Source organism: Anolis sagrei, chromosome 2, assembly GCF_037176765.1.
Source record: "Anolis sagrei isolate rAnoSag1 chromosome 2, rAnoSag1.mat, whole genome shotgun sequence".
Taxonomy (NCBI): Eukaryota; Metazoa; Chordata; class Lepidosauria; order Squamata; family Dactyloidae; genus Anolis; species Anolis sagrei.
In genome coordinates, this window is record NC_090022.1 from 127,982,146 (window position 1) to 128,009,995 (window position 27,850).

Here is a 27,850-nt window from a genome sequence, read left to right on the forward strand (position 1 = left end):
CTTCGACAATAAGCACTTGCCTTTTGCCATTCTAGTCAGAGAAGGGGGTACTTCTTTCCCCCCCCCTTTTTTTTTGGCAAGAGTTAATACTGAACTTTTATCAAATAAGGAAACACCCATTATTAGAGTATGCCGTTTTGAATATCTTGGTAGGAAAATTACATTAGCAGTGGACAGTATTGGCTGGCCCTGTGGTGGCACTGGCACTTTACCTTCTTTGCAGAATAACACTGGGACTTATCCAGTGTCATATCATAATCCATAATTTTGGCCCTAAATCTTTCCGCCAAGTTATGCATGACGCTGACTTTTTACATGCATATACTATATACGCATGTAAAACGAAGGTCTGCATAGTTAAAGCAGTGGATTCTCCATAGTAACCTACAGATGCGAGAGCTAGACTATAAGGAAGGCTGAGCAAAAGAAGATAGATGCTTTTTGAACTGTGATGTTGGAGGGAAATTCTGAGAGTGCCTTGGACCGCAAGAAGATCAAACCAGTCCATTCTCCAAGAAATAAAGCCCGGTTGCTCACTGGAGGGAAGGATACTAGAGGCAAGGATGAAATACTTTGGCCACATAATGAGAAGACATGAAAGCTTGGAGAAGATAATCATGATGGGGAAAATGGAAGGAAAAAGCAAAAAGGGGACACCAAGGGCAAGATGGATGGATGTTATTTTTGAAGTGACTGCCTTGACCTTGAAGGAGCTGGGGGTAGTGAGAGGGCACGAAGAGTCGGAAGCGAGGGAACGAATAAAACATACTATATACAAGGTGAATTCCACATGGTTGCAGCAACATTTCAAATCACAAAAATATGGAAAGGACAAACTCACAACAATCTTTCTCCCAAGCAACCTACTTCCAGACAAATTTTGTGCTCAGAATCAATACAATCAACCTGCCCCAATGTGCACACACACATCAACATGGCTATATCATTCAAGATGTTACTAAGGCTATTAATATACTTTTAACAATATACTGAATTTTCCTTTGCTTTTTGAAAGCATAAAAATCATGGTCTCCACACTAGTGTTCAAAATGACCGGAACTTAGAAAAGCAATTTTTGGACCTAAACTCTGAGAATGCTGGCTGGGAAATTCTGACCGTTATCGTCCCAAAGAGTAAATTTGCCAAGTTCTAAACTTAAACTTAGTCAAGATTTCCTCTTCAGATTCCCAAAGGACCACATCCCTTTGCACTGTCAAACACATTCATGGGAAACATCTGTATGTTTTTGCAGAAACACCTAAAAAGAGGTGGTCTTCTCAAAGCCAGAGAGTCTGCTCTTTGTAGACCAAGAATTACTAAAGCAGACAAAGATTCAACAGAATTCAAGGTATTAGAAGGCAATTGAAGATAAATCCCTCAAACTTTCTGAAGTTGTAACATGGGTCTATCCTGACCCAGATGGGTCACTGTCTCTAAACAGAATAGTGCATTACACCTCTTCTCCATATCATTTGCGCTCAAACATGTGCCAAATTCACCCTTCCTTGGAACTGGAAGAACCTGTAGTGTTCTGCAATAAATTAAGGAAATTTTAATGGTAGTTCGAGAACTGTCTTCTCATTCTTACTTAACTCTAATGTTTGACTCAAAAGCAGTTACATTACATGTAGCTATACAACTTGCCTTTGTATGTCAGACCTTGACAAACCTGTTTATCATCATGTTTTGGTAGATCTGTAGATATCAAAGTCAAACTAATCTGAAAGAAGTTCTTGCAGTCAGCCTAAATCTCTGTGAAGATAAATCTGCATAGGAATTGTGAAATATATCCACAGTGCTATATGCAATGTGTATTAGAGTAATACCTGATGCTGCATATTCCCTTTACTATGGTGACATTCTTCCAGCAACTGTCCCTTGTCCAGCCAATGGATGGGTCCAGGCAGGTCCTCCACTTACTTTGATGCTTTTCGTGTCTGACATAAGGTGCAGTCTCCCAGTATCAGTAGGTCCCATGGTGGACAGAGATGCAAAGGCCAGATCATGTTTTCCTTCTGTTCAACAGGCCTGAGATAATATTCCAACTTAGATCCTTTTCCCCCACTTCTAAACTGCTTTTTATTTCTTAAACCAGATAATCTTTAGAGTTCATGATGCCCTTTATGCTTGTTGTTTGCTTGCTGGGTGCCTTCAAGTCATCTCTGATTTATAACTGCCATAGGCATACTCATCATGGGGCTTCCTTGGCAAGATTTGTTGAGATGATGTTTGGCATTGTCTTCCTCAGAGGCTAAGAAAAAGTGATGTGCTCAAGATCACCAAGTACATTTCCATGGCTGAGAAAGAATTCAAATCTTGGTCTCTGGAGTCCTAATCCAACACTTAAACCACTAAAACCACATTTACTCTTTGTCCCTGTCCACCTGTTGTATTTTATATATTTTGGAGACCCTCTCCCAACAATTTCCTCTCTATTGAATATTGGGAGGGGGCAGGTAAATCAACCTACAAAGTGAAGAAATCTTACAGGAAGATAATAATCAACACATATTGCTGGAAGAGAGTTAAATAGATACCTTGGAGTGCCAAAAAGATAAATAAATTGGTTAAGAGCAAATCAGGGTTTGAACTCTCTCTAGAAGCCAAGATGGCTAAATGAGACTACCAGACTTGGGACCTACTAGAAATGACAACAATTGACAGCAAAGTGGAAGGAATAGAATATCACGAAGACTGCATTACAGATGAATTGGTTTATTCCAGAGTAGAAAATGACAAACCTGATTTAGGAAGACCTGGATAAATCTGGGTAGGTGTTGTGCAGTAAGTCCACAGTACTACATGCAATGCGTATCAGAGAAATGTAATCAACATGACAGATAGTTGTTGCTGCTGCGTATTCCCTTTTATAAGTTGACATGTTTCCAGCAACATTTCCTTCTTCTTTGATGTCTTTTATCCATAAGGCTGCTGGGAGTTGAAGTCAATGATACAAACAGCAACCTACAAATACATGTTCTATAAGCCACCCGATCCCATATATTGGCCAGTGCACACATATATCTCCTTTATTGACACAAACAATGACAGTTGTTTTCCCTCATTACAACAGTATCACTAAAAATATCATTACAACAATAACTCTGCTTCCTCTGCAGATATGAACTGCTACAATTCCCTTAAATTGATGTAAAAAATAAAGAGAACATGTTGAAACAGCTAATGGTATGTAAGCTACATTTGCTTATCACCAGAGCTACTGAGAACATAGCCTTCTTCTATCCACACAAGTTCACTTCCCTGTATATAAAATGCTTTTTTCCCATTCCCTAAATTTCAGTTTAAAAGAATTTTTATATAAAAACTAAATACAGGTTGCATAGCTCTTATCCAAAAAGCTTGGGACCAGAGTTGTTCAGGATTTTGGATTCTGAAAAGCCTGTATTTGGATAAATGTAATGGACATGGGACCCGTATAAATACAAAATTCATTTATGTTGCATAAACACCTTACACATATAGCATAAAGACACTTTTATATATTTAATATGTTTGTGCATGAAAAAAAAACATTATATACCTTGAACCATGAGAAAGCAAAGGTGCCACTATCTCAACTGCCCACATAGACAATTTTGGAATATTTCAGATTTTGGGATTCCAGATAAGCAATACAAATATACTGACTGCAAATGTTAGTTGTACTTTGAGATCACTGGCAAGCACCATGATAAGGAAAGGCTGATCTAGACAAATTTTCAATATGGTTAAAGAGATGCAAATTAAATAGATAAAAGAGACTACTTCATGAAAGGCTGAACTTGCATTTGCCATCAGGAACAATATGCTAATACATCAGAAAGTGTTTTAACTCATCTGTCCTGTTACTAAATATATTTTGTATTGTTAAATAGAAATAGAAGATACAGTCTATTTGTCAGACAATTTCAAAAAGTACAATTTGTCTAGGGAATGTGTAGCATTCCACATCATGATGCTGCAGACTGATATTAAACCTCTGCTGCTCTAGGCAAGGCAATTTCACTGCACAGAATATCCGAGAACCTGCTGAGCTGGTTGGACAAGCAGAACATACAGCCAATCTTAGTCGTATTGCACTGCTGGCCATATATCCATTTACAGAACAGGTGCAAAGGCCCCTCTGACCTCATGGCTGGAGGGACAGACTTAGCTCCTCAGGTCTCCAGAATGCAGCAGAAACAAGGGGACACTCGCCTTGCAAATTTCACTCAGTGTCTTACATTTCGGCTTTAAGATAAATAAAATAATTGCAATTTATTATTTTTCATGTTAATGTAACATTTTGGCTTTTAAAAATTCTCATAGTGCTTAAATAAAATTGCTTCTGAGGTAGGAATCACTGTGATAATTGTGATCTCAGGATAATACAAGCTGGATTTAAAAAAAATACAAATGCTGTACTTTGAATTTAGAATGTGACAAAAATTTGAATTTCCCAGACTACTGTTTAAAGTAGGCATGGGCAAACTTTGGCCCTCCAAGTGTTTTGGACTTTAACTCCCACAACCCGGTAGGCTGTTAGGAATTGTGGAAGTTGAAGTCCAAAACACTTGGAAGGCTGAAGTTTGCCCATGCCTGGTTTAAAGGGATCCATGTCATTAGCTAATGCTAGAGATTTAGTTATAGATAAGATTTTTAACTTTTTAAGGGGCTTCGTGTTGAATTATATGTTTCTATTATTTAGTTGTCTTATATTTCAACTTTTTAACCTGTCAAATTGGCTCTACTTATAGACCAATATTTTAATGCGGGCAAGCAAACTTCAGATTTTTGGACTATTTTGTTCTCTAACACCTCTCTAAGACCTTGCTAATGCTTAATGGTGAGAGTTATAATTAAAAAAAACTAAAAGATGTGACAGTGCCTAACTGAGGCTTAGGCCCTTCTACACTGCCATATAAAATCCAGATTATCTGCTTTGAACTGGATTATCTGGCAGTGTAGACTCATATAATCTAGTCAAAGCAGATAATGTGAATTATCTGATTTGATCATCTGGATTATAAGGCAATGTAGAAGGGGTAAACATTTCAAATAATGATAATGCACAACTGTTCAAGTTGGTTTATTGCCTCTCTTAGTGATAACTGAGTCATATTTTCAGCCACTATCAGTAACTGCTGCCAGTGAAACTTACTAACACCGCTCTCTTTCCTCATGTTTTAGAAAGTTGCACGTAAGTACAAATGCCATACATATGAGCCTGAAGCACAGACTGCAGATGTTGCAGATTACGGTATTAGTCTCACACTCCATCTATACTCTACTTTTAAGAGCTGACCTCCAAGAAATGATGACAGCAATACAAAAGTAATAATCTCAAACTTCCATCATTAAGGATTAAACACTTGCTTTAGAAAAATATTAATAATTTTTAACATCCAGACCCTAGTGCTATATGCAAACCCCACTCAATAGATACATATCCCTTCTATTCCTTCCATCTCAGAAAGTTACTGAATACAACAACTGTACGAAGGGAGCTATTCCCTCAGAGTCACCATCACATACCATCATACTTTCCGTCTTCATAATGGAAAACACACAACTTTCAGCAACCTGGAAAAGCCATGGCAAAAATACAAACCTAAAACATGGCAGTACCAAGACCTGATGCATTGTTGATGGAAGATCTTCCTAAAAAGTGAGTGCCTCTACCAACCTCTGTATTCCTGCCTATCAAGAACCTGAAGGCTGCAGTTGCAGTCAGTGGTGCCTCTTACAAAGGTCATGGTGGCCTGGGAGGCTGCAAAGGCCCTTGACCAGTGATCCTTTATTATGCATGTAACATGTAGATACCAAGGGTGCATCTACACTGTGGAATGAATGAAGTTAGAGAACACTTTATCTTAATGCTATGAAATCCCTAGAGTTGTAGTTTTACAATGCATTTAGCCTTCTCTGTCAAAAAGTGCTGATTTCTCACCAAACTACAAATCCTATGATTCTGTATCATTAAACCCAGGCAGTTAAAGTGATATCAAACTGCATTAATTCTATAATGTGGATGCACCCTAAGGTAGCCATTTAGGAACAAAGGCTGCTGTATTTTTTATTAAGTGTGTTAAGTGTGGCTACACAACTAAAGGGAAATCAAAGTTGCATACTATACACATTCCATGCTTTTCTTTCAAGGGTTATTAGATGGTTGTAACAGAGAAAACAGAGAAGCCTGTTGCAGGGCTTATAAAAAAATCAGTCTTTTAAGAATATGAAAACCAGGAAGAGGAGTAAATAGCAAGTATCCCCTTCTTGATATCCCCATGGCCATAGCTATCCCATTTATATTACTAGTAAGAATTATCTCTTCCACATTCATTTTCTCACTTAGGAAATCCAGCCACCTGTCCCATGCTCATACTTTCAGCACTTGCTACTCCATGACTGTTGCACCATTTTGAGTCTTTTAACTGACATGCAAACCAGAAAATTAACACAAGAAAAAAGGTTGCTTAATGAAAGTGATAAGATCTGAAGTGACACAGGCTCTATTAAGCAATCAAAGGTACATGTACAAAAGAACAGTAATAGCGCGTGTTCTTACAATATCAAGAGAAATGGGGGGGGGGGGCAGGACAGATTTTTATTTGAAAAATACTCATGAGGTGTACTGTACACAAATTCTTGGATACTCATGTCAACCTAGCAGTTCAAAAACATGCAAATGTGAGTAGATAAATAGCTACTGCTTTGGTGGGAAGGTAACAACGCTCCATGCAGTCATGCCGGCCACATGACCTTGGAGGCATCTTCGGACAACACCGGCTCTTCGGCTTAGAAATGGAGATGATCACCACCCCCCAGAGTGGGACACAACTAGACTTAATGTCAAGGGGAAACCTTTACCTTTACCATGTCAACAAAAGCATGCAGTAGTGTAATTTCAAAAATGGAAAAGATGATTTATAAAAAGAGCTACTGAATCTTAAACCTCTTCTATGGCTTCTTATTGCATGGGACTGGAGAAATATCTGAATTTAACCTTTTTCCATATTTATAGAGCAATTACGGGAAATTATTTATTATTTTTCCTGTAATTATTTTTCCATATTTATTGTGCAATTACAGGAAACAAAAGGTGCACCTACACTGGAGAATAAATACAGTATGAGACCACTTTAATTGCCATTGTTCCATGTTATGGAATCCTGGCCTTTGTGGTTTGACAAGTCCTTTACCCTTTCTGCTGGTGCATCACCAAGCTACGATTCCCGTTATCTGTTAGCAATGAGCCATGACAGTTAAAGTGATGTCAAACTGCATTAATTCTACAATGCAGATGTACCCATAGTTACCCAAACCAGCACTATCTAAAGCGAAAGAAAAAGGCTTAGAACATCCCTGGGAGTTCTTGGTTGGGGCCTAAATATAGTGAAGGAATTACAGTATACCCCATCTGACGTTGGTTGCTAAAGATGGTCAGCCTTGGATAGTACTTGGATGGGAGACTACCAAGGAATACCAAGTGCTGTAAGGTGTATTTTAGAGGAAGGAACTAGCAAAACCACTTCTTGAGTATTACTTGAAGTTGCCATAGAGCAAAAGGCAACTTGAAGGTACCTCATCCCAGAAGCCCTCCAACTTCAGGCCCCCGGCGCATGCTCACGCCCCCATTCCGTCCTCGAGCACAACCTTCGCGCGCATGCGCCCCCCCCCCCCCCACGAGCCACACTCCCACGCATGCGCCGTCCCCTCCACCTCTACACACTCAGGTGAGGGCTCGAGAAATGGGGCGGCCCGCGGCACGAGGAAGCACAGGCGTCCGCGCGACCCCCGTTTGCCTCCCGCTGTTCCAGGAATGCGACATCCCCGCCCCTTCCCGCTTCCTCACCTCATAGTACTTCATGGCTCCGCACTCCTCGCCGCCTACCACTTGCACAGCCTGGCACTTTTCCTCCTCACGTGACACCCAACCTCGTTGAAAGTGGGCGCGGCCCTTGGAACAAGACGGCCAATCGCAATGAGGCGGCTCAAAAGGGATAGCCAATCAGAGGAGTAGGACTGCCGCGTGAACCTACGTGCCCGCCCAAGCGTCCCTATGGAAACCTTCGCCGCCTGACAGCGCCCGATCCAATCAACAGGCAAAGAGCTTGGAGTGGCAGGGTGGCGACCGAATCATGACATCTGAAGGGAGAGCCAAGCACTACAATTTTACATAACCATGAAGGAGCTTTTGTGCGTGCAGATTCCCTCGGGTTAAATGCAGTTGTACTCAGGCCGTGTGTAGATTGTCGAATTAATGCGCTCTGATATCACTTTAACTGCCATGGCTCAGTGTTATAGAACATTGAGAGCTGTAATTTGGTGAGGCGACCAACTGCTTGGCAGAAGACTAAAAACCTTGTAGAACCTCAACTCCCATGATTCCATAGCATTGAATATGACAGTGGTATCAGACCGCATTCATTCTATAGTGTAGATGCTCCCTCATGGTCTGGATGTGATCACAATAATTTTGTTGCAAGACAGTAATTTTCAATATTTAGTGTTTTGAACTTCAGCTCTCTTAGCTGCTTTGGCCATTGATTCTGGGAACTGCAGGCCAACACTCAAATCAGGGTACATCTACACTAGAATTAAAGCAGTTTGACACCACTATAACATCCATGGCTCAGTGCTTCTGGAATGAGCTTCGTGTATTCCAAGTAGACAGGAACGTACTTAGTCCTAATCTTTTGTTTATACTGGTTTAAACCTCTTCATTGGATACGTTGCAATAATAATAATAATAATAATAATAATAATAATAATAAAAACTTTATTTATACCCCACCACTATCTCCCCAAGGGGACTCAGGGCGGCTTACATGAGGCCAAGCCCAGCAATAGTATAAAACAATATAACACAAGAACACAACAGAAAATAAAGAAAATAAAAAAATAAAATACAAAAACAAAAACAGTATAAACAGAACAAGCAATATAAAATCAGAACATTAAAACACAGAAAAATAATCTCAGTGGGCAGGGCCAATTGCGAAAGATTAAAATTTAAAACACTTGCAGATTCCCAGATTAGTTTAGTGTTTATACCTTATTTTATTTTTCTGGTTATTTAATATTTAATGTTTATTTTACTTAAGTGATATTTGTCTTTATTGTTCTAATGTAGCACAAATCCTATGTAAAATCATACTACGTATTTTTGACATCAATACTGAAATCTGAAATATATACAGAAAGTCTTTACTATATATAAACGTGTATATATTTCAGATTTATATACACTTTTATATATAGTAAAGACTTTCTGTATATATTTCAGATTTCAATATATATAACATGAAATATAAGTCTGTATTTCACATTAAGCAAATCAGACGAGCAAAAGATACATCTTTGTTTGGGAGCAAGTACTATTAAAATTCATTTTAACCAGATGCTGTAAGTTCCTTTCAACTCCTTCTATTATCTTTACATACAAAGGAACATGTCCCACTGAAATCAGTAAGAGTCTAATTTGCCAGAATGTTTTGCTAATCAGCCCAATCCTGAAAATCATTTGTATGGGAATTAGAATAGAACTTATTTTACCACAGACCTATTTCATGTCACTGAGGCTGTCATTGCTATATAATCCAGTATCTATTCCCAGATTATCTGCTTTGAGCTGGAGTCTACACTGCCAGATAATCCAGTTCAAAGCAGATAATCAGTGATCAGAAACTGGAGCTTATGTCAGTTTAGAAGGGGCCTGAGATTATGATGTGACCATTTCCTGCCAAAAACCCTCAAGATTTTCCTAAACTTAATCCAATGAGGGGAAGCATAATGCGTCATGGTGTCATTGTTTTTAAATGCGTCATGGTGTCATTGTTTTTAGTGTTTTATTGTTTTTGCTTGATGTTTATTATTTGCTTATGAGTTTTACTGTTATATTTGTATGTTATTGTTGTTGGCGGCCTTGGCCTTTGTAAGCCACATCGAGTCCTTCGGGAGATTTTGCAGGGTATAAATAAAGTTAATAAATAATAATAATAATAATAATAATAATAATAATAATAATAATAATAATAATGTGGAAGTCTACCTGCCATAATGGACCTCATTGCCACTGTTTGGCCAAATGGAACAAAAATTGAAGTAAACTGGCCATATCAATGAAGCTACATGACTCATTAGAAAAAAATGTATCATAAATCAATCAGAGAAACTTGCCCTCCGTTTTAAAATGTAAGAATTAATGCATAAAGAAGAAGGGGTTAAGTACAGTAGATGCTGTCTCTTGTTCTCCCCCTCTGAGGCTGCACCTACACTGTAGAATTAATTCAGTTTTACACCACTTTAACGGCCAGGCCTCAATGCTGGGGAATCTTTGCCAAAGTGTGCTGGTGTCTTACCAAACAACAACTTGTTTGTTTCCATAGCAGCGAACCATGGCAGTTAAATGTGGGTCAAGCTGCTTTAATTCTACAGTGTATATCAGACATGGGCAAACTTCGGCCCTCTGGTAGGCTGTTAGAAATTGTGGGAGTTGAAGTCCAAAACCCCTGGAGGGATGAAGTTTGCCCATGCCTGGTGTAGATGCACCTTCAGACCAGGGCAATAGTACTTGTAACTGAGGTATTCTCATCTGTTTTTGGACTAAGAAACTGTAGTTCAGTGGTTCTCAACCTTTCTAACCGTGACCCCTAAATATGGTTCCTCGTTGTAGTGACCTCCAACCATAAAATTATTTTTGAGAGTGCGAGGCAGGCAAGGGAGGCTCTGCGCAAGGCCAAGCCTCACGCGAAGGAGCCCTCGCCTGGCTCTTGCCCTTGCCGGCCAGCGAGAACACAAAGCAGGCGAGGGTGGCTTTTCGCAAGGCCAGACCTTACGCAAAGGAGCCCTTGCCTGGCTCTCGCCCTTGCCAGCTGGCGAGAACGCGAGGCAGGCAAGGGTGGCTTTGAGAGAGGCCTGGCCTTGAGGGACGGGGGCCAAAGCCTTGGGGGGGGCAGGGCTAAAGGAGGTGGCCTCGCGACCCCTCTGAAATGGCCAAACAACCCTGTAAAGAACGTATCAATGCCACCAATAAAATGTAAAGTCGTTAATCCCACCAAATGGGATTACCAAAAATGTAAGAAAGTTCCTAGATTGCTATTAAATTAAACTGCCACCAATATGTTTAGAGACGCTGGTCTTAAAGTCTCTGTTTATCCCTATTTGCGTTGTGAGGTAACTTTGGTAGAGTGGAATGCACCGAACATAAAATCAATGGAGGAGGCAGGTTTAAAATAACAAGAGAACAAGTTTATTTTTAAACAGAGCGTGTTGTTGCAATATTGAGATGTTGAGCTTGGCATATGCTTGATGGTTACAATATGGCTTGGTTGAGATACATTCAGGCTTTAGATGTTACAATCTTATAAACTCCTTCTACAGTGAAGTGCTTTATTATTTCAGTGTTCCTTGTTGTGAATATTCTCACTGTTTGTCCTATACCGGATCAAACCACTGATCTCCAGTCTTACACTACTGGCGATCCTAAAACCCCCTCTGTTAGATTCTTTTTAACTCAAGCAATCTAACGAGGTTTCCCTTCAGCTCCCTTGCTGAAGAAATATTCACAAACACTAAGAACTAACTGAATTTACACTGCTTCACACCACAGAGCCCTAACTGACTCTGCCCTCTTCTCAGGGTCTCTTCCTCCTGACTAAACTACTTTTCCAGAGTCCTATCTGACTCTGCTCCTCCTCTCAGGGTCTCATCCTCCTGACTAAACTACTTTCTCAGAGTCCCTACTTGACTCTGCTACTTTCCCAGAGTCCTATCTGACTCTGCTCCTCCTCTCAGGGTCTCATCCTCCTGACTAAACTACTTTCTCAGAGTCCCTCCTGACTCTGCTACTTTCCCAGAGTCCTATCTGACTCTGCTCCTCCTCTCAGGGTCTCATCCTCCTGACTGAAAATTAACTGTCACTTTCAAACCTTTTTCTCCTTAAGCTCCGCCCACCTCCTCTTCTGCCTTGTCACCATGGCAACCAATGTAAACATAAATACAGTTTAAACACAGTATAATAAACACTTTATAATAAACACATCTCTACACCTTCCCCCCCAGAAAAATTATTTTTGGACCATTCTCAATCCCAGAATGGCAAAAATAATTCCACATATTATTCAACAATATATACATATACATCAATTCTGAAAGGGAAACATATTATGGTTAAATACATTTCAATTACACATACATACAAACCTTTAACCTATGGAAGTCTAGATAAGGCGTCCGCAACTAAATTTCGTTTACCTGAAACATGTTTAATTTCAAATATAAAATCCCGTAAACACAAACTCTATCTTAACAATTTGTTATTCGTACCTTTTATATTATCTAACCATTTTCATTTGTTGACATACTACATTCATCAGAATGCCATTTTTTACTTAAAACTTCCACAACCTCTCTTCTCTGTGGTTGGGACAATTCTATGTTCATATCTACCCGATCTAAATTTTTGTACTGTTCACGATCACCCTCCCAAAAAGAAAAGGGACCGGATTCCTCTTCCGAAACAACAAAACATACATTCGCAGACCTTACAACATAAGGCTTTAACATGTTTACATGAACCCTTCTTTCTACATGGGAATGTTCATCAAAAATATCATAGTTTATGTGGCTGTGCTTTCTGATGATCTTCCAGGGTCCAGACCAATCCAATTGAAGTTTGTTGGTTTTGTTGGGAGATAAAAATAAAACTTCATCTCCGATGTTGAAGATCTTTGGTTTAGCAGTAGAATCATAATAGTCTTTTTGTCTCTGTTGAGCCGCACGTAAATGTTCTTGAGCAATGTCTCTAGCTAGCCGCATTGTTGCTTGAAGATCTTTTAAATATTCCGACACTGGAACTGGATCTGTCGCCGGACTTTCTTCCCAATATTCTCTTATCAGGTCTAACGGACCACGAGCTTTCCTTCCATATAGCAATTCAAATGGACTGTAGCCAGTACTGTCATGAGGGACGGTCCTGTAGGCGAATAACAGTTGTTGCAATTTGACGTCCCAGTCATATGGCTTCTCTTGACTGTAAGACTTTATCATTTTGACTAAAGTCTTGTTCATATTTTCAACTAGTCCATTTGTCTGTGGATGATAAGCTGTTGAAGTCAGGTGTCTAATTCCACATAACTCAAGCAATTTCAACATAAGCCTGGAAGTAAACTGGGTTCCCAAATCCGAAACCAATTCTTTAGGATAACCAGTTCTTCCTCAAATGGATAACAGGGCATTTGCAATTGTTGTTGTCTCGATGTTAGTCAGAGCTACAGCCTCTGGATATCTTGTGGCGTAGTCAATCATGGTTAAAATGTATCGGTAACCACATCTGCTTGGTTTACAAAGAGGACCCACTATGTCAATGCCTACTCTGTAAAATGGTTCTCCAATTATTGACATAGGGATCATAGGAGCTTTAACTTTATCCCTTCCAGTACTCAATCTCTGGCAGATGTCACAAGACTGGCAAAACTCTTTGATCCTCTGGAACATGCCAGGCCAATAAAAGTTCTTAGTGATTCTCTTCGTGGTTTTCCTCACACCCAAATGTCCACCTTGAGGGTTTTCGTGTGCCACCCTCATCAGCTGTTCTCTAAAACTTTGAGGCACTACAATTTGACTACATGTTACTGATCCTTCTGTCGAGTTCACACTTCTGGTTTCTCTATATAAGACACCATTCTTTAACACAAACTCGGAAGGCTGTTCTTTTGCCGATACTGTGGGGTTTTGAGCTAAAGCGAATAGAGGTTTAAGAGAAACATCGGCTCCTTGTTCCTGCAGAATCTCTTCAACTCCTCCCGTCTTCTTAACAAGCTCAGCAACTGTAGCGCTGGTTTCCGGACTCTCATCCCCATCCTGTTGTATGGCAAAACACATGGCTTTTTGTTCAGGGCTTTCGTTGTTACATTCTTTCTCCTCACACGCCATCCTCCAGCTCTCAATCTTCTCAGCCAAATCATTTCCAATTAAACATTTGTATGGTATGTCAGGACTGACTGCAAAATCCCACATACCCTTCCATCCTTCATATTCTATTGGCAAAGTCACCACTGCTGTTGGTATCGCAGGTCCTAAACCTTTTAATCTTATTTCAGAGGTTGGCTGCTGAAATTTCTGAGGTATTATTTCGGGGTGCACTATACACACTTCGGAGCCTGTATCTCTAAGTCCTTTCCTGTCTTTGTTATCAATAGAAATGGTTTCTAAGTAATCCTTAGATGGGCTGCCTGACAAGATGAACAAACATTGTTTCTCTTGAGGCTCTGAGCCTGAACTCTCCTTTGAAACAGTATCTGGTTCTGCCTTTGGTGTTTCTTTCATTTTATTCACAAATAGGGTTGTTTTCTCTTTCCTTAACAGGGGACATTGATATTTTATATGGTCCAATTTTCCACATTGAAAGCACCGTCTTTTTACCTCAGGAGCAGTTTGTCTTGTTACACTCTGCCTCCTATAGATGGTGTTTTCTAAGTCAGAGCCCTTTTCTTGCTGTGGGCGCGTTTGTTGTGGATAAAATGGCTGCCTGTTTGTTCTTTTGTCATTTGGCGGATCTTCCCTTTTGAATCCTTCTTTTAAGGTTGTTATTTGATCTGCCATAACCGCTGCCTCTACAATAGTGGATGGCTTGCGATCTTGAATCACCCAGCGAATATCATAAGGCACTAACTGAAAAAACTGTTCCAGCTTTAAAAGTTCTCTCAGCTGTTGGTAATCTTCCACCTCAGACGTCCTTATCCAACTATCGAACAGTTGAGACAATCTAGAGGCCACCTGAGCAAAACTTTGTGTTTTATCTTTCTTTAATGTCCTGAACTTAAATCTGTAATATTCAGGAGTCAATCTAAACTCTTGTTGAATCTGTTTCTTACACAAATCATAGTCTCCATAAGACTCCTCAGGCATCTGTCGATAAATCTGCAAAAGTTTCCCACTTATCTGTGGCCTTAGGTATGTCATCCATTTTTCCTTAGCCACCCCAAAATCCCGACATCTCTCAAAAGATATTAGAAATTTCTCTGGATCATCGTCCTTGGTAAATTTTGGGAATTTCTTCATTAAATCTGGGGTATCCCCTCCAGATCTCCCTTCCTGGATATCACTGGATGTTTGAGACAAAGCCAATCTTTGTTTCTCTAGCTCAAACTCCATTCTCTTCAATTCTAACTCCTGTTCTCTATCTCTTTGTCTTTCTTTTGCCTCCATTTCCAATTCTCTCTCTCTCTGTTTTTCCTCCATCTCCAATCGTTTCATCTCTAGTTTGTACTTAAGAGCCATTTCTGACATAGGCACTGGCTCTGTCTCTGCCTCAGAGCTCGAACTTTCTTCTTGGTCTCCCTCTCTTTCCTCAGCCAGCTTCCTCTGCCGCCTGGTAGCCATGTTTCAACAACTTTTACCTCACAACTTATTCCTAAATTAAACTTAAGGCACTCGATCAGTTGTTACACGAATCCCGTCGTCTGCCACCAAAAATGTAAAGAACGTATCAATGCCACCAATAAAATGTAAAGTCGTTAATCCCACCAAATGGGATTACCAAAAATGTAAGAAAGTTCCTAGATTGCTATTAAATTAAACTGCCACCAATATGTTTAGAGACGCTGGTCTTAAAGTCTCTGTTTATCCCTATTTGCGTTGTGAGGTAACTTTGGTAGAGTGGAATGCACCGAACATAAAATCAATGGAGGAGGCAGAGCGTGTTGTTGCAATATTGAGATGTTGAGCTTGGCATATGCTTGATGGTTACAATATGGCTTGGTTGAGATACATTCAGGCTTTAGATGTTACAATCTTATAAACTCCTTCTACAGTGAAGTGCTTTATTATTTCAGTGTTCCTTGTTGTGAATATTCTCACTGTTTGTCCTATACCGGATCAAACCACTGATCTCCAGTCTTACACTACTGGCGATCCTAAAACCCCCTCTGTTAGATTCTTTTTAACTCAAGCAATCTAACGAGGTTTCCCTTCAGCTCCCTTGCTGAAGAAATATTCACAAACACTAAGAACTAACTGAATTTACACTGCTTCACACCACAGAGCCCTAACTGACTCTGCCCTCTTCTCAGGGTCTCTTCCTCCTGACTAAACTACTTTTCCAGAGTCCTATCTGACTCTGCTCCTCCTCTCAGGGTCTCATCCTCCTGACTAAACTACTTTCTCAGAGTCCCTACTTGACTCTGCTACTTTCCCAGAGTCCTATCTGACTCTGCTCCTCCTCTCAGGGTCTCATCCTCCTGACTAAACTACTTTCTCAGAGTCCCTCCTGACTCTGCTACTTTCCCAGAGTCCTATCTGACTCTGCTCCTCCTCTCAGGGTCTCATCCTCCTGACTGAAAATTAACTGTCACTTTCAAACCTTTTTCTCCTTAAGCTCCGCCCACCTCCTCTTCTGCCTTGTCACCATGGCAACCAATGTAAAACATAAATACAGTTTAAACACAGTATAATAAACACTTTATAATAAACACATCTCTACAAACCCCCTTGGGGGTTGTGACCCCCAGGTTGAGAACCGCTGCTGTAGTTCTGCTTAGAGTGGAAGGCAGCAGGAACAGAGGAAAACTGTGTTACAGGTGGATGGATAGAATCAAGGAAGAGCTGAGCACAGCACTTGACTCCTGGTGATCTTGGAGGGCTCACTTTTCATATGATTGCCATTGGCAGAAACCAACTTGATGACAGTTTATAACAGCAAGCAAGAATAGCTCCACCGACTGCCAAAAGGACAAATGCTGTAAATGGGCTCTATTAGAAATCAAGTCCAAACTTCATAGAAGAGAACAAGACTAAGGCAAGGTAATGCTTTGGATATGCTGTAAGAAACACATGAGAAAAATAAAGTTGGGGAAACTGGAAGGCTATAGGAAAAAAAGATCACATTACAGGTTAATAGATCCATTCAAGGATACCAAACCTGAGTTTGCAAGACCTAACTTAATGCTGAATAACAACAACCAGACATGAAAAAGATAGCACTGAAACCAAGGTGCTGAGGAGGACAAACTGATGTATTTCTAATGTGGAGGACATCAAAATTCTGCATGATAGTTTTCAAATATGAAACCATATTCAAATGGATGGCATGCCTGCTGTCTGTAGACCAACCTAGATAAGTATAGAGAAGCTTGTCACTAGGGGAAACACGTCGGCCATAACAACGAGCATAATGATGATGTGAAATAATTGTGACCTAAATTTGGAGAGAGATTACCTGTACTGATAAAATCATTAATCGTCAAAGTAGAACACCCAATTAAACATAATAAATACCAAAAATAGGGAGGGGAAACAGATAAAACTTAGGCTCCATCTACACTACATTATATGGTCAATGTAGACTCATATAATGCAGTATAACTATACTGAGCTGCGTTATATAAGTCTATGCTGACTATATAATGCAGCTTCAAACTACCTTATATGACAGTGCAGATGGGCCCTTTCCACACACACAAAAATTAATTAGGTCAAAATATCTGGTATGGAAAGGGTCTTCACAAGACAGCACTAAAGTGGGAAGCATATAGAGAAAGTAGAGCCTAGGATAAGATTTTCTTCAGTCTTTTTTACCTAAAAACACAAAGTATTTTTTCACTGAATTCATAGCTTGACCCCTCCTAGAATTGCATAAGACACCCTTAAGCCACACCACGATAGATTTGAGGAGGGGAAACCATAGTTCCAGGAGCAAGAAAGAACAGGCATAGAAACTCTGCTGGTGATTACTGGGGATTCATACATACCCAAAGCTGGAAATCAGCCAGTGGCACTTTTATGTTACTCCTACGCTAATTCCTGACCTAGTAAGCATCTGAGATGAGGATGTGACTGTTTGGAGAAAACAATGACAGTTTAGCAACACAGTTCTCCCTGCAGTTCTCTGATCCAAACAGAACTGTCAGCTGAAGCTGGCAATACCGCTTTCCTTTCTGTTCTTCCCTTCAAAGAAATAACAAAAATCATATTCTTCTCTCTCTTATTGTGCCTGCTTTAAGGATAACAGTACATCCGGACCAAACCAGCTAGCTGGTGGCTAGTTAAAACCCCCAAGTTTCCCAGTCGCTCTGAAGCCGTGTTTGCAACAGACTAACAGATGAGACACAGTCATAGTCAGAGAACAATGGACTATAGTTATACAGGGTTAGTCAAAATGAATAGGCCAATAAGAAAATTAATTTTAGACGAATGTATGTTTATTGTAACCAAACTACAGCTACGTATCGACAGATAAATTATCAAAGTTTTGTCTCACCTTCAGAGATGTTCGATATGGGCGCCCCGTGTGACACGGCAGACGTCCAAGCGATAGTCCAGTTCATTCCACATCCGTTGCAGCACATCCGACGTAATGGCATCGAATGCAGCACATATGCGCTGTTTTAAGTCGTCCAAGGTCAGCGGTAATGGAGGTCGGAACACAGTGTCTTTCACATACCCCCAGAGAGAAAAGTCGCATGGTGTGAGGTCGGGGGACCTGGGGGGCCACAGGAGGAATGGAAGATCAGTCACTCCAGCACGGCCAATCCAACGTCTGGGAAGGTGTTCGTTGAGGTACTCGCGTACACTGTTGTGCCAATGCGGAGGGGCACCGTCCTGTTGGAATACGAAATCGGGCACTTTCTTTTCTAACTGTGGCATCAACCATTCAGACAACATGTCAGCGTACACTATGCCTGTTACGGTTTTCTCCGCGAAAAAGAATGGGCCAAACACGTGACGGTTGGTTATTGCACAGAAAACGTTTACCTTCGGCGAATCCCTTACATGTTCCAATACGGCATGAGGATTTTCAGATCCCCAAAAGCGGAGATTATGCCTATTGACCTTCCCGCACAGGTGAAACGTTGCCTCGTCACTGAAGACCAGTCTGTTGGCAAAGCCTTCCTCCTCTAGTCTTCGCTGCATTGATTCGCAAAAATCGTGTCGTTTCGAATAGTCACCTTTTTTCAAAGCCTGCACCATTTGCAATTTATACGGCTTGAACTGCAAACGTTTGCGTAACACGCGCCACACAGTTTTTTGCGGAACGTTCAATTCCATGGAAACACGATTTGTCGACTTCTGGGGACTTCGTTGAAAGGATGCACGAATGGATTCCACTGTGTCTTCGGAGACACGCGGTCGTCCTGTGGTTTTACCCTTGCATAAGCAGCCCGTCTCCTCAAATTGCTTTACCCACCTCGCAATGGAATGTCGATGAGGTGGTTCCTTGCCATACTTGGCTCGAAATTCTCGCTGGACCGTAATTACTGACATTGTTTTAGCAAATGTCATCACACAAAACGCCTTCTCTTTGCCTGATTCCGCCATTTTGAAAACAGCAACTCCTAGCGACGCCTAGCGGCATTAACGTACATGTGTGTTGCTCAAAAAAAACTTTGATAGTTTATCTGTCGCTACGTAGCTGTGGTTTGGTTACAGTAAACATACATTCGGGTACAATTAATTTTCTTATTGGCCTATTCATTTTGACTAACCCTGTATTATAGTTGTGCCATTGTTAGGATCTCACGTGTGCTATAATGTCAATCAAAATCATAAACAACAAATGAACAACTGTATAGCTAGCTTAGACCAATGAAATGAGTTGTCTTTTGGAACCAATGAAAATGTATATTTCATTTACTATAAAAGCTCTGCGGCCCCATTGGGGGTGGCGACAAACCCTTTGATTGCATCCCAGTATGCTTATTTGTCGTTATTGCTATGGCCACGCAAGAAATAGTTTTTTGCAGTTTAAAAGATTCAACTTTTGTGGTGTCCATCCTTGCCCTCCCCATTAGAAAGGGGGCTTCTGCCTTTTTGGGAAATATTTTGGTTTCTTTGCTCCTACAATAGGACAGAGGTGTTTATTTGCATCTTGGCCAAGAAGCAATGCTTATGAGATCCTGCTCCAAAATTACAAGCATAAGAGAACATCCTTTTCTTCCTTTCCCTCTTTCTCCTTCCTCCCTTTTTGTCTTCCTCCCTCATTCCCTTTCTTCCTTCCATCCATCCTTGCCCCCCTCCCTCCCTCCCTCCCTCCCTCCCTCCCTCCCTCCCTTCCTTCCTTCCTTCCTTCCTTCCTTCCTCTTCTCCCTTCCACAGTGGCATGTGCAGCTGCAGCAGCACAAAGGGAATGGCAGCAGCATGAGGAGGGCAGGACAAAGCAAAGAGGGCAGGGTGGCCTGAAAGGACTGGAGAGGCGTGAAGGGGATGAGATGAAACAAGGGGCGGGGGTGCGAAGGGCATAATGGTAGCACAGGAATGGAGGCAAGGACTGGAGAAATGGCCTTGGTGGGCTGTATTCAGCCCGCGAACTGTAGTTTGGAGTCCTCTGGCCTAAAAGAAAAGGAGTTTAAAGGAACTCAATTGATCTATCAGTGCTATCAATATATGATATATAATGAACTACAGTAGTATTCTTAATAAAAAAAATATAATATGGGCTAGATCTACACTGCCAGATAATGCCATTTGAGCTTTATTGAACTGCATTACAGAGTCTAGACTGATCATGTAATACAATTCAAATTGCATTATTTGGTCGGGTAGAGTCACTAATAGATAATAATCACAAAGTAGAAATAATGAAAAAGTAGTTGCAGCAATACAAAGCAAACACTACGTGAAGAGAAGGATGGGATCCGAAAATGATTACTGAGCCAAAGAGTGAGTGCTTAAGGAAGGAGGAGCTGCACATTAATTTTAGCTCCTTTCCTTAATCCTCTTTCCTTTGCAACTGTCCTTCATATGTACACTCAGGGTCATCAGTCTATTTCAAGTGCAGGTTCTATTAATACAGCTTCTGGAAACAGTATCGGCAGATCTAGAATGGAAGAAAATTAATGTAAATGGCAAAAGTATTATTTAAAAATATCTTTATTAAACAACAAATTTTATATAATACGAAATTTTTGTATAATACAGCATGTGAAATCCTAAAGCATTCTAAGGCCTGGGATTCCAACTTGTAATATGACCTCTGCTCTAAGCATAAAAGTATTCCAAATATTCCAGCAGAATACCTGCACGGTTTTGGAATTCCTGGAAGAACTGGCAAGGAGTATATTTAGTTCTCAATATTTGTTATAAGCTACTATCAAGCTGAGTTTAACCTATGGTGACCTTATGAATCAGAGGCCTCCACATCGCCCTATTATCCTAACATCAATCGGAAATGTGGTTTCCTCTTTTCCTACTATATTCTACCTTGCCGAGCATTATTGTTTTTTCTAGTGAGTCGTGTGTTCTCATATGTCCAAAGTATGAGAGCCTTTGTTTAGTCATCTTGACTTCTACGGAAGAGTTTGGGTTTTGGTTTTGTCTAGGATCCATTTATTTGTCTTTCTAGCAGACCACGATATTGGTAGAACTCTTATCAAGCACCATATCTCAAATAAGCTGATTATTTTCTTGTCAGCTTTTTTCACTATATAGCTTTCACAAACATACATAGAAATTGGAAATACTGTGGCATAGACAATCTTTACTGTAGTGTTCAATTATCTATCTTTGAATTTTGTGTAAGGTGCGGCTCGCGGGTACGAGAGATAGGGCCTTTTCTGTGGTGGCCCCGCGGCTTTGGAATGCCCTCCCTACTGAAATAAGATCAGCCACCTCGCTAATGGCATTTCGGAAAAAACTGAAAACCTGGATGTTCCAGCAAGTTTTCGGCTAACCCGACCTGATGATGCTTGATCATGGATTAGCAATCTCGGACAACGAATTTGGATTGTGACTTTAATTATGAGATGTTCTGGTCTGTATTGGTGGCCCAATACTTTTATGTATGTATATGTATGTATTTTATATTTTAACTTTATATTTGTAATTGGAATATTGTAGTTTTAAATATGCTGTAAACCGCAATGAGTCGCCGTATAGGCTGAGATATTAGCGGTATATAAGCATACCAAATAAATAAATAAATAAATAAATAAATAAGGAATATTTAAAGATCGGGAAATATCTGTTTATTGTCTCATCTCGCAGGTGAATTCAACTGTAGTCCAGCCCAGGAAATTAGTTCATTGGGGTAAATTTCTAGTTTTCTGTGAGAACCCTGATGAATATTAGCCATGAGGAAGAACTGTTTTGATCAGCTAATGAATCTTAGCTAACTTGGTGCTGGATTTTTTTAATTTTTTTTTTTTTTTGCTGCATCTCACTTCATATGTCTATGTAATTGTCATGGATAGTGTGGATGCAGTTTTGCTGAGAGTTCAGCCTGTAACAGCAACTCCTTCAGCCACAGCCAGAAGGTACGACTTGAGCAGGCTGAGGAAGAGTTAAATGTCCCTTCCTTTGGGGAACTCAGATCACCTCTGAAAGTAGCATTAAAAGAACTAGACTGTGTTATCTGATTGATGACTGCAACTTCAGGATCCATTTGAAGACATTGGACTCTTGAACTCTTGTGCATTTTTGGAATCTTGGACTGCTCTCGGACATCGGCTCTGGATTTGTGGACTCAATCTTGTTGCTTGGATTACTAATAATTGGCTCTTGACCCTGGGCTGGACATTTGGTTTTCCCTCCAACTTCTTCCCCTGAGTATTTGGTATTTCTGTGAATGATCTGGTTTGACTTGGGACTATTGTACACTTCAGCTTGTTGTTAGAGGTCCTAGCTTTCACAGTAATAATCAACAAACCATTGTTTTGATGACTTCATTCCATTTTGACAGACCCTGAACATTAGTTGGCAAGGGAACTGAGCATATCAGCATTATAATATTCCAAACTAAAATAGACTTCCTTTGGATCAGTGGTTCTCAACTTGTGGGTCCCTAGATGTTATGGCCTTCAACTCCCAGAAATCCTAACAGCTGGTAAACTGGCTGGGAATTCTGGGAATTGTAGGCCAAAACACCTGGGGACCCACAAGTTGAGAACTTCTGTCCTAACAGGTCAAGATCCATTATCTTCAATAACCCTGGAACCGTGATAACTGCTTGTGTCTACTTCAAAACTCTGTTTGTGGCCATTAAATCTTATTGTCTTCATTAAATCAGCAATTCTACTAAACCATTTAGGTGATTTGCTTGGATATCGTCTGAAGCAGTGTTTCCCAAACTCTGGCCTTCCAGGTTTGATCTACACTGACATATAATCCAGTTTCAGAATGCAGATTAACTGCATTAAAGTGGACTATATGAGTCTACAGTGCCATGTAATCCAGTTCAACACAGTTTATCTGTATTCTGAAACTGGATTATATGGCAGTGTGGATCCAGCCTTAGACTTCAGCTCCTGGAATCCCTGATCATTGGCCAAGGCAGCTCAGGCTTCTGGAATTGAAGTCCAAAATATCTGGAGAACTAGAGTTTGGGAACCATGGATGTAAAGGAATAATTGAGGTTAAGTCTTAGGATCATATGCTTTGCTAGGTTATATTGCTTCTGCTTAATATTATTTTGCAATGTATCTTTTGCTACTTGTTTTGTTCTAACCCATACATATGTGTACAGTTAAGTTACAACTTATAAATGATGAGGCTCGGCTCTCTAATAAGCTCACAGAATTAAAGAAAAATTCTTAATAATTGGTATTGATTAAAGTGCTCCACCTGCTGTTCAGCAACAGCCTTGCCTACGTGCTATGATAATTTTTTAGGAGAACTGCTGAGTTGCACCACGCAGATGTCAAACATTACTAACTGGCAGGATTAGTGTTTTTGCAAGTCTATGTATGTGCATGTTGCTACATGTAATGCAATGTTGGCTTTGAAATTAAGTGACTAACTTTGTAAGCTAAACAATGACTCTTTTCACTGTTTCCCAGCACCACACCCAACTGACTCAACCCTCCTCATAGATTTTCAGCCTTCAAATGCTCTGCCTCTAAAAACTCCCCCCCCCCCCATTACAATTTTCTAATCTACTTTACATAAGAAGTATGCAGAAGGGAGGCATGTGTTACAAAAACATGGCAGGACTCGTTCAAGATCAGAGGGTGCAGGATCCATTGAGAAAATACCAGTGATGAGAATGAAAACTCACTTTTCAACATAATGCCGATTTAGCATTAACCCCTGCACTCTTTCTCTCTTAAACCTAAGAACAGAACATCCAAATACTTTCTTAAATAAATGTCAGAAGAGAATATTTTGATGTTGATTATACAAACAAAATCAGAAGCAAGCTGACGATTATGATGATAATAAAATTAACCCTGTAATGAAATTATGCCTGTGCACTCGGCTTGTGAAAGCCAATAATATTGTCAGAAATTAAACACTAATACTGGGACAAAGTTTTTCAAAGGCTTTTGTGTCTGCATGTACACACACCTTCAGGTCATCTGAGGGCATACAATGACGACTGTACTCCTAAACGTACTCTGCTTTCCAGGAGAGTTCTTCCACCCAACTAAGGTCAGTCATCTATGGAAAATAATAGGACCTCCCTGTGCTAATGTGTTGCTCTAACCCTGGATTTATAGGAATTAACAATACTGATTGAGGAAAACACTGGAATAGCATTAACAATTTGTGGCTTACTGGGCTCAGGTTTTATGCCCTTGTCATGGGATCTTGTGAACTACAGGGAAGAGTAAAATTGGAATAAGGGGACATGCCAACAGGGTATATATGGCTCTCCCATTAACATGATTCCAGAAGAATCTTTGCCACATAGAATGTAATGAGAGGCAGCCCTTGGGACTTTTTAAAACTCCCTGGCACAGGTGTGTGTGAACTTTCCCCGCAATTGTTTGATTTATATGAATATGCACATACGTATAGTCAATGTTGTGTTGTGGTTTGAGCATTAGACTATAACTATGGAGACCAAGATTCAAATCTCCACTCAGCCATGGACACCCATTGGGTGACTGTGAATCTGAAAAATCGTTCATTCTGGTTTGCCTTCTATTTTATATATCTTATCGTAATAAAATAAAGTGAAAATAAAGTAATAAAAGAATAAGGTTCAAGTGGGGTTTCAGTATGAACTTATGTATAGTTGGAGATATGAGAGAAAGGGGGATCTTGTTTGGGCTGCATGCAGGATAGAAAATATTGTTTTCCTTTATTTTAATTGTCTTCCCTAGGCTCGCGTGTATATTTGCAGAAGGAAAAAAAGGGGGGAAAGATACATTGTATAGAATTGGAAGGGAAAGTGTTGGCAAAGCCAAAAAAAATGGAGACATGTGATAGCCATGTATGGATTATGCACTAGAAGCTGTAGCTCCTTGAAGCTATCTCCTTCGGAGCTTCGGACAATTGCTGGTGTGGATTGGTTTAAAGGGCTGAATCAGCGTGTGTATGTGTGAAGGAGACTGGGCTTTGTGTAGCTGGGGTTTGCTGCTGGTCTGGGAAGAATTGAGGGAGTCTTCCCCAGAGAGACAGGTGCCATTGCAATTCATCCTGGCTCCACGTCCTTGGGAAACAGTAATTTTACTTTATGATTGAGCTATGTCTCCCTTTTTTATTCGGGGTGAGGGTGGTCATGTTTGATTACAATTGTGGACAAATAACTCATCTCTGCCTCAAAGGAAGGCAGACAGTCCTCCTCTGTGAAAATTATGCCAAGAAAATCCCATGATAGGTTCGCCTTAGGGTCGCCATAAGTCAGAAATGACTTGAAGCTACATGGGCACAATAAATCCTCACAAGATGTTGCAATGGAAGGCCAGCAGTCAATTCACTGGAAGCAGCAAAAACAGTATATGAGCTCCTTCAGGTCAGCTGGCCAGTCATCCTTTGGTCTCCAGGGTCACTCTGAAACTGCAGCACCTTTGTACCTGCCTGCCATGAATCCTTGTTGGGGAAAACACCTCTGCTCACTTCCATCTGATATGCTATGTGTTGGCACATATGTACACAACACGTGCCTTCAAATAATAAAAAAAACAGTTTCACGGGGGGGGGGGGGGGGGCACAAAATAATCAAATTGCTCCCTAACCCCTTCCCTAAGCAGAATTAGAACTGAGATGCAGACTACGTGGAAAGTATCCTCTCCCCCCAAATTGGCTTATAAGGAAAAACTGGAGCAAAGGGTAATCAATTTTATTCCAAGTGTATCTCATAAGACCAGGAAAAAATTAGAGTTCTGTTCAGAAATCAATGAATATCTTGTTTCAGCACAATGATATGATATAGAGATAACAGAATCACCACATTATTAAACATTATTACACTTTTATTCGTAAATTTTTTTCTGTATTCAAGCATCTATGTCTAGGTTTGGCTGCTATTGAATATTTGAGATGAACTTAAGGAAGGGGGAAGATGTTAAAGTTTCTCTTTTGATTTATGAGTCATAGAAGGGTGTGATTCACACTCCTAGGCAATCTCCAGACAAGTCAAATTCTTTGTATATTGCAAGTCTTGCCCTTCTAGAAAGAATCTCATTTCTAAAAATAATGTAATTATGACTTGGCATGCTCTGTTTCTATACTGTATATTTCCAGCCTGGCTTTTTATTTCATTCCCATCTGTCACAACAAGTTTCTATGCATATCAGTTAAAATATATCCTTATACTTTACTCCTTCCATTCATCTGAAATTCTCCTTCAGCTTATTCTGTTCTAACCTGTCTGGGTGAGTATTTTTGCTGTTGCTTTGTACTGGTTTTGGAGAATCATGTATTTTCTTGCTGTTCATATCATTCTTCTTACTCTTGCCTGGTCAGCTGAATACAACTAATACATATTCTGAAAGTTCAACTGAAATGCTGTCACATATGTGAGCAAGATGTTGATTAGAGAAAGTTACTAATGATACTTCAAAGTATGAATCTCCTTTTCCAGTTTTTGCAAGGAGGAACAAGAGTGTGCTCAGAAGCCATTGATCTTGTCACACACACACACACAAAGAAAACCTTCCAATATATTAATATGGACAGTTTGAAACCTGGTATATATTAATTTATTATTTGGGAAAAGTGAAAGGAAAGTACAGGGTTAGTCAAAATGCATAGGCCAATAAGCCATTCAATTGAATGGCTTATTGGCCTATGCATTTTGACTAACCCTGTATAATATGCAGTGATATAGCTGGGTTAAATTTATCCTTCCTTGCTCACTGGCTGGGCCTTGGGCAGAAAGAGAAGCTGCAAAACTTCACAGATAAAACTATAAAGTTATCTACACCACCAAATTAATTCAATTTTCATTCAGAGCCTCCTTCTCCAAAGCTGCCCCAAAGTTCACCTTTTCCCATAGCGCCACACCTCATCACACTGGGGATTTTGGGCTCTTTGCTCCTCTTTGGGATGGGGACTGCTGAGTGCCATCACATGACACTGGCTGTGCCCCCGCCCCACTAATTGCTGAAGTGGTGAGGAAGCATTGCACAATACTTCCTTTACCGATAATGGGAGGTAAGGTGTCTTTTGGATAGCTCCAATGGAGCTACCTGCATTTTTGGCCCTTTCCCTCCTTCTGATGGGGGCAGGGTCAGGCACTTTGTCCTAATGTCCCCATGTGATGGGAGAAGGATGGAGCTTGTGCAGGTCATCACAAGGCGCCATGAGTGCCTTCTGTTTTGCCAGCAATTGTCGACAAAACAGAACTAACTGCGGGGAGGGGATCTGTATAATGGGGTCCTTACTTGTAATATATCACACGGACATTACATTTATGTCCCCACATTTCCAATACCCAAATTCAGATAGGGACTGCCCCCCCCCCCCTTTGTCAGGGCTTGTGATTAAGATAAAGATGAAGAGGGTCTCCACTCAGCATCTCAGTGAAGGGGAAACATAGAGCAGCAGCATGAGCAGCCTGACACTGAGGAACCTATCTCTGTAGAGCAAGAACAGCAATCTCAAGGGATACAGAGTCGGGGCAGGGTCAGGAACTTCAGGAAGCAGACCAAGAGGTAAGTATTCCAGCTAGGCTGCAAATAAGGGCTGATGCAATTCAACTGATGAG

At 40.4% G+C, this 27,850-nt stretch overlaps 1 protein-coding gene and 1 long non-coding RNA gene across 3 annotated transcripts in view; one reads left to right on the forward strand and one right to left on the reverse strand.

Moving 5' to 3' along the window:
* The window catches only part of TECR (trans-2,3-enoyl-CoA reductase), a 41,623-nt gene extending 33,681 nt beyond the window's left edge, over nucleotides 1-7,942 (reverse strand). The window contains exon 1 of the mRNA XM_060764397.2: nucleotides 7,835-7,942. Within this exon, the coding sequence (XP_060620380.2) occupies nucleotides 7,835-7,849 (15 nt within the window). The 5' untranslated portion in view covers nucleotides 7,850-7,942. The remainder of the gene's footprint in view (nucleotides 1-7,834) is intronic.
* The window catches only part of LOC132768481 (uncharacterized), a 38,421-nt gene that overhangs the window by 7,608 nt on the left and 2,963 nt on the right, over nucleotides 1-27,850 (forward strand). The gene's annotated exons all lie outside the window — the stretch shown is intronic.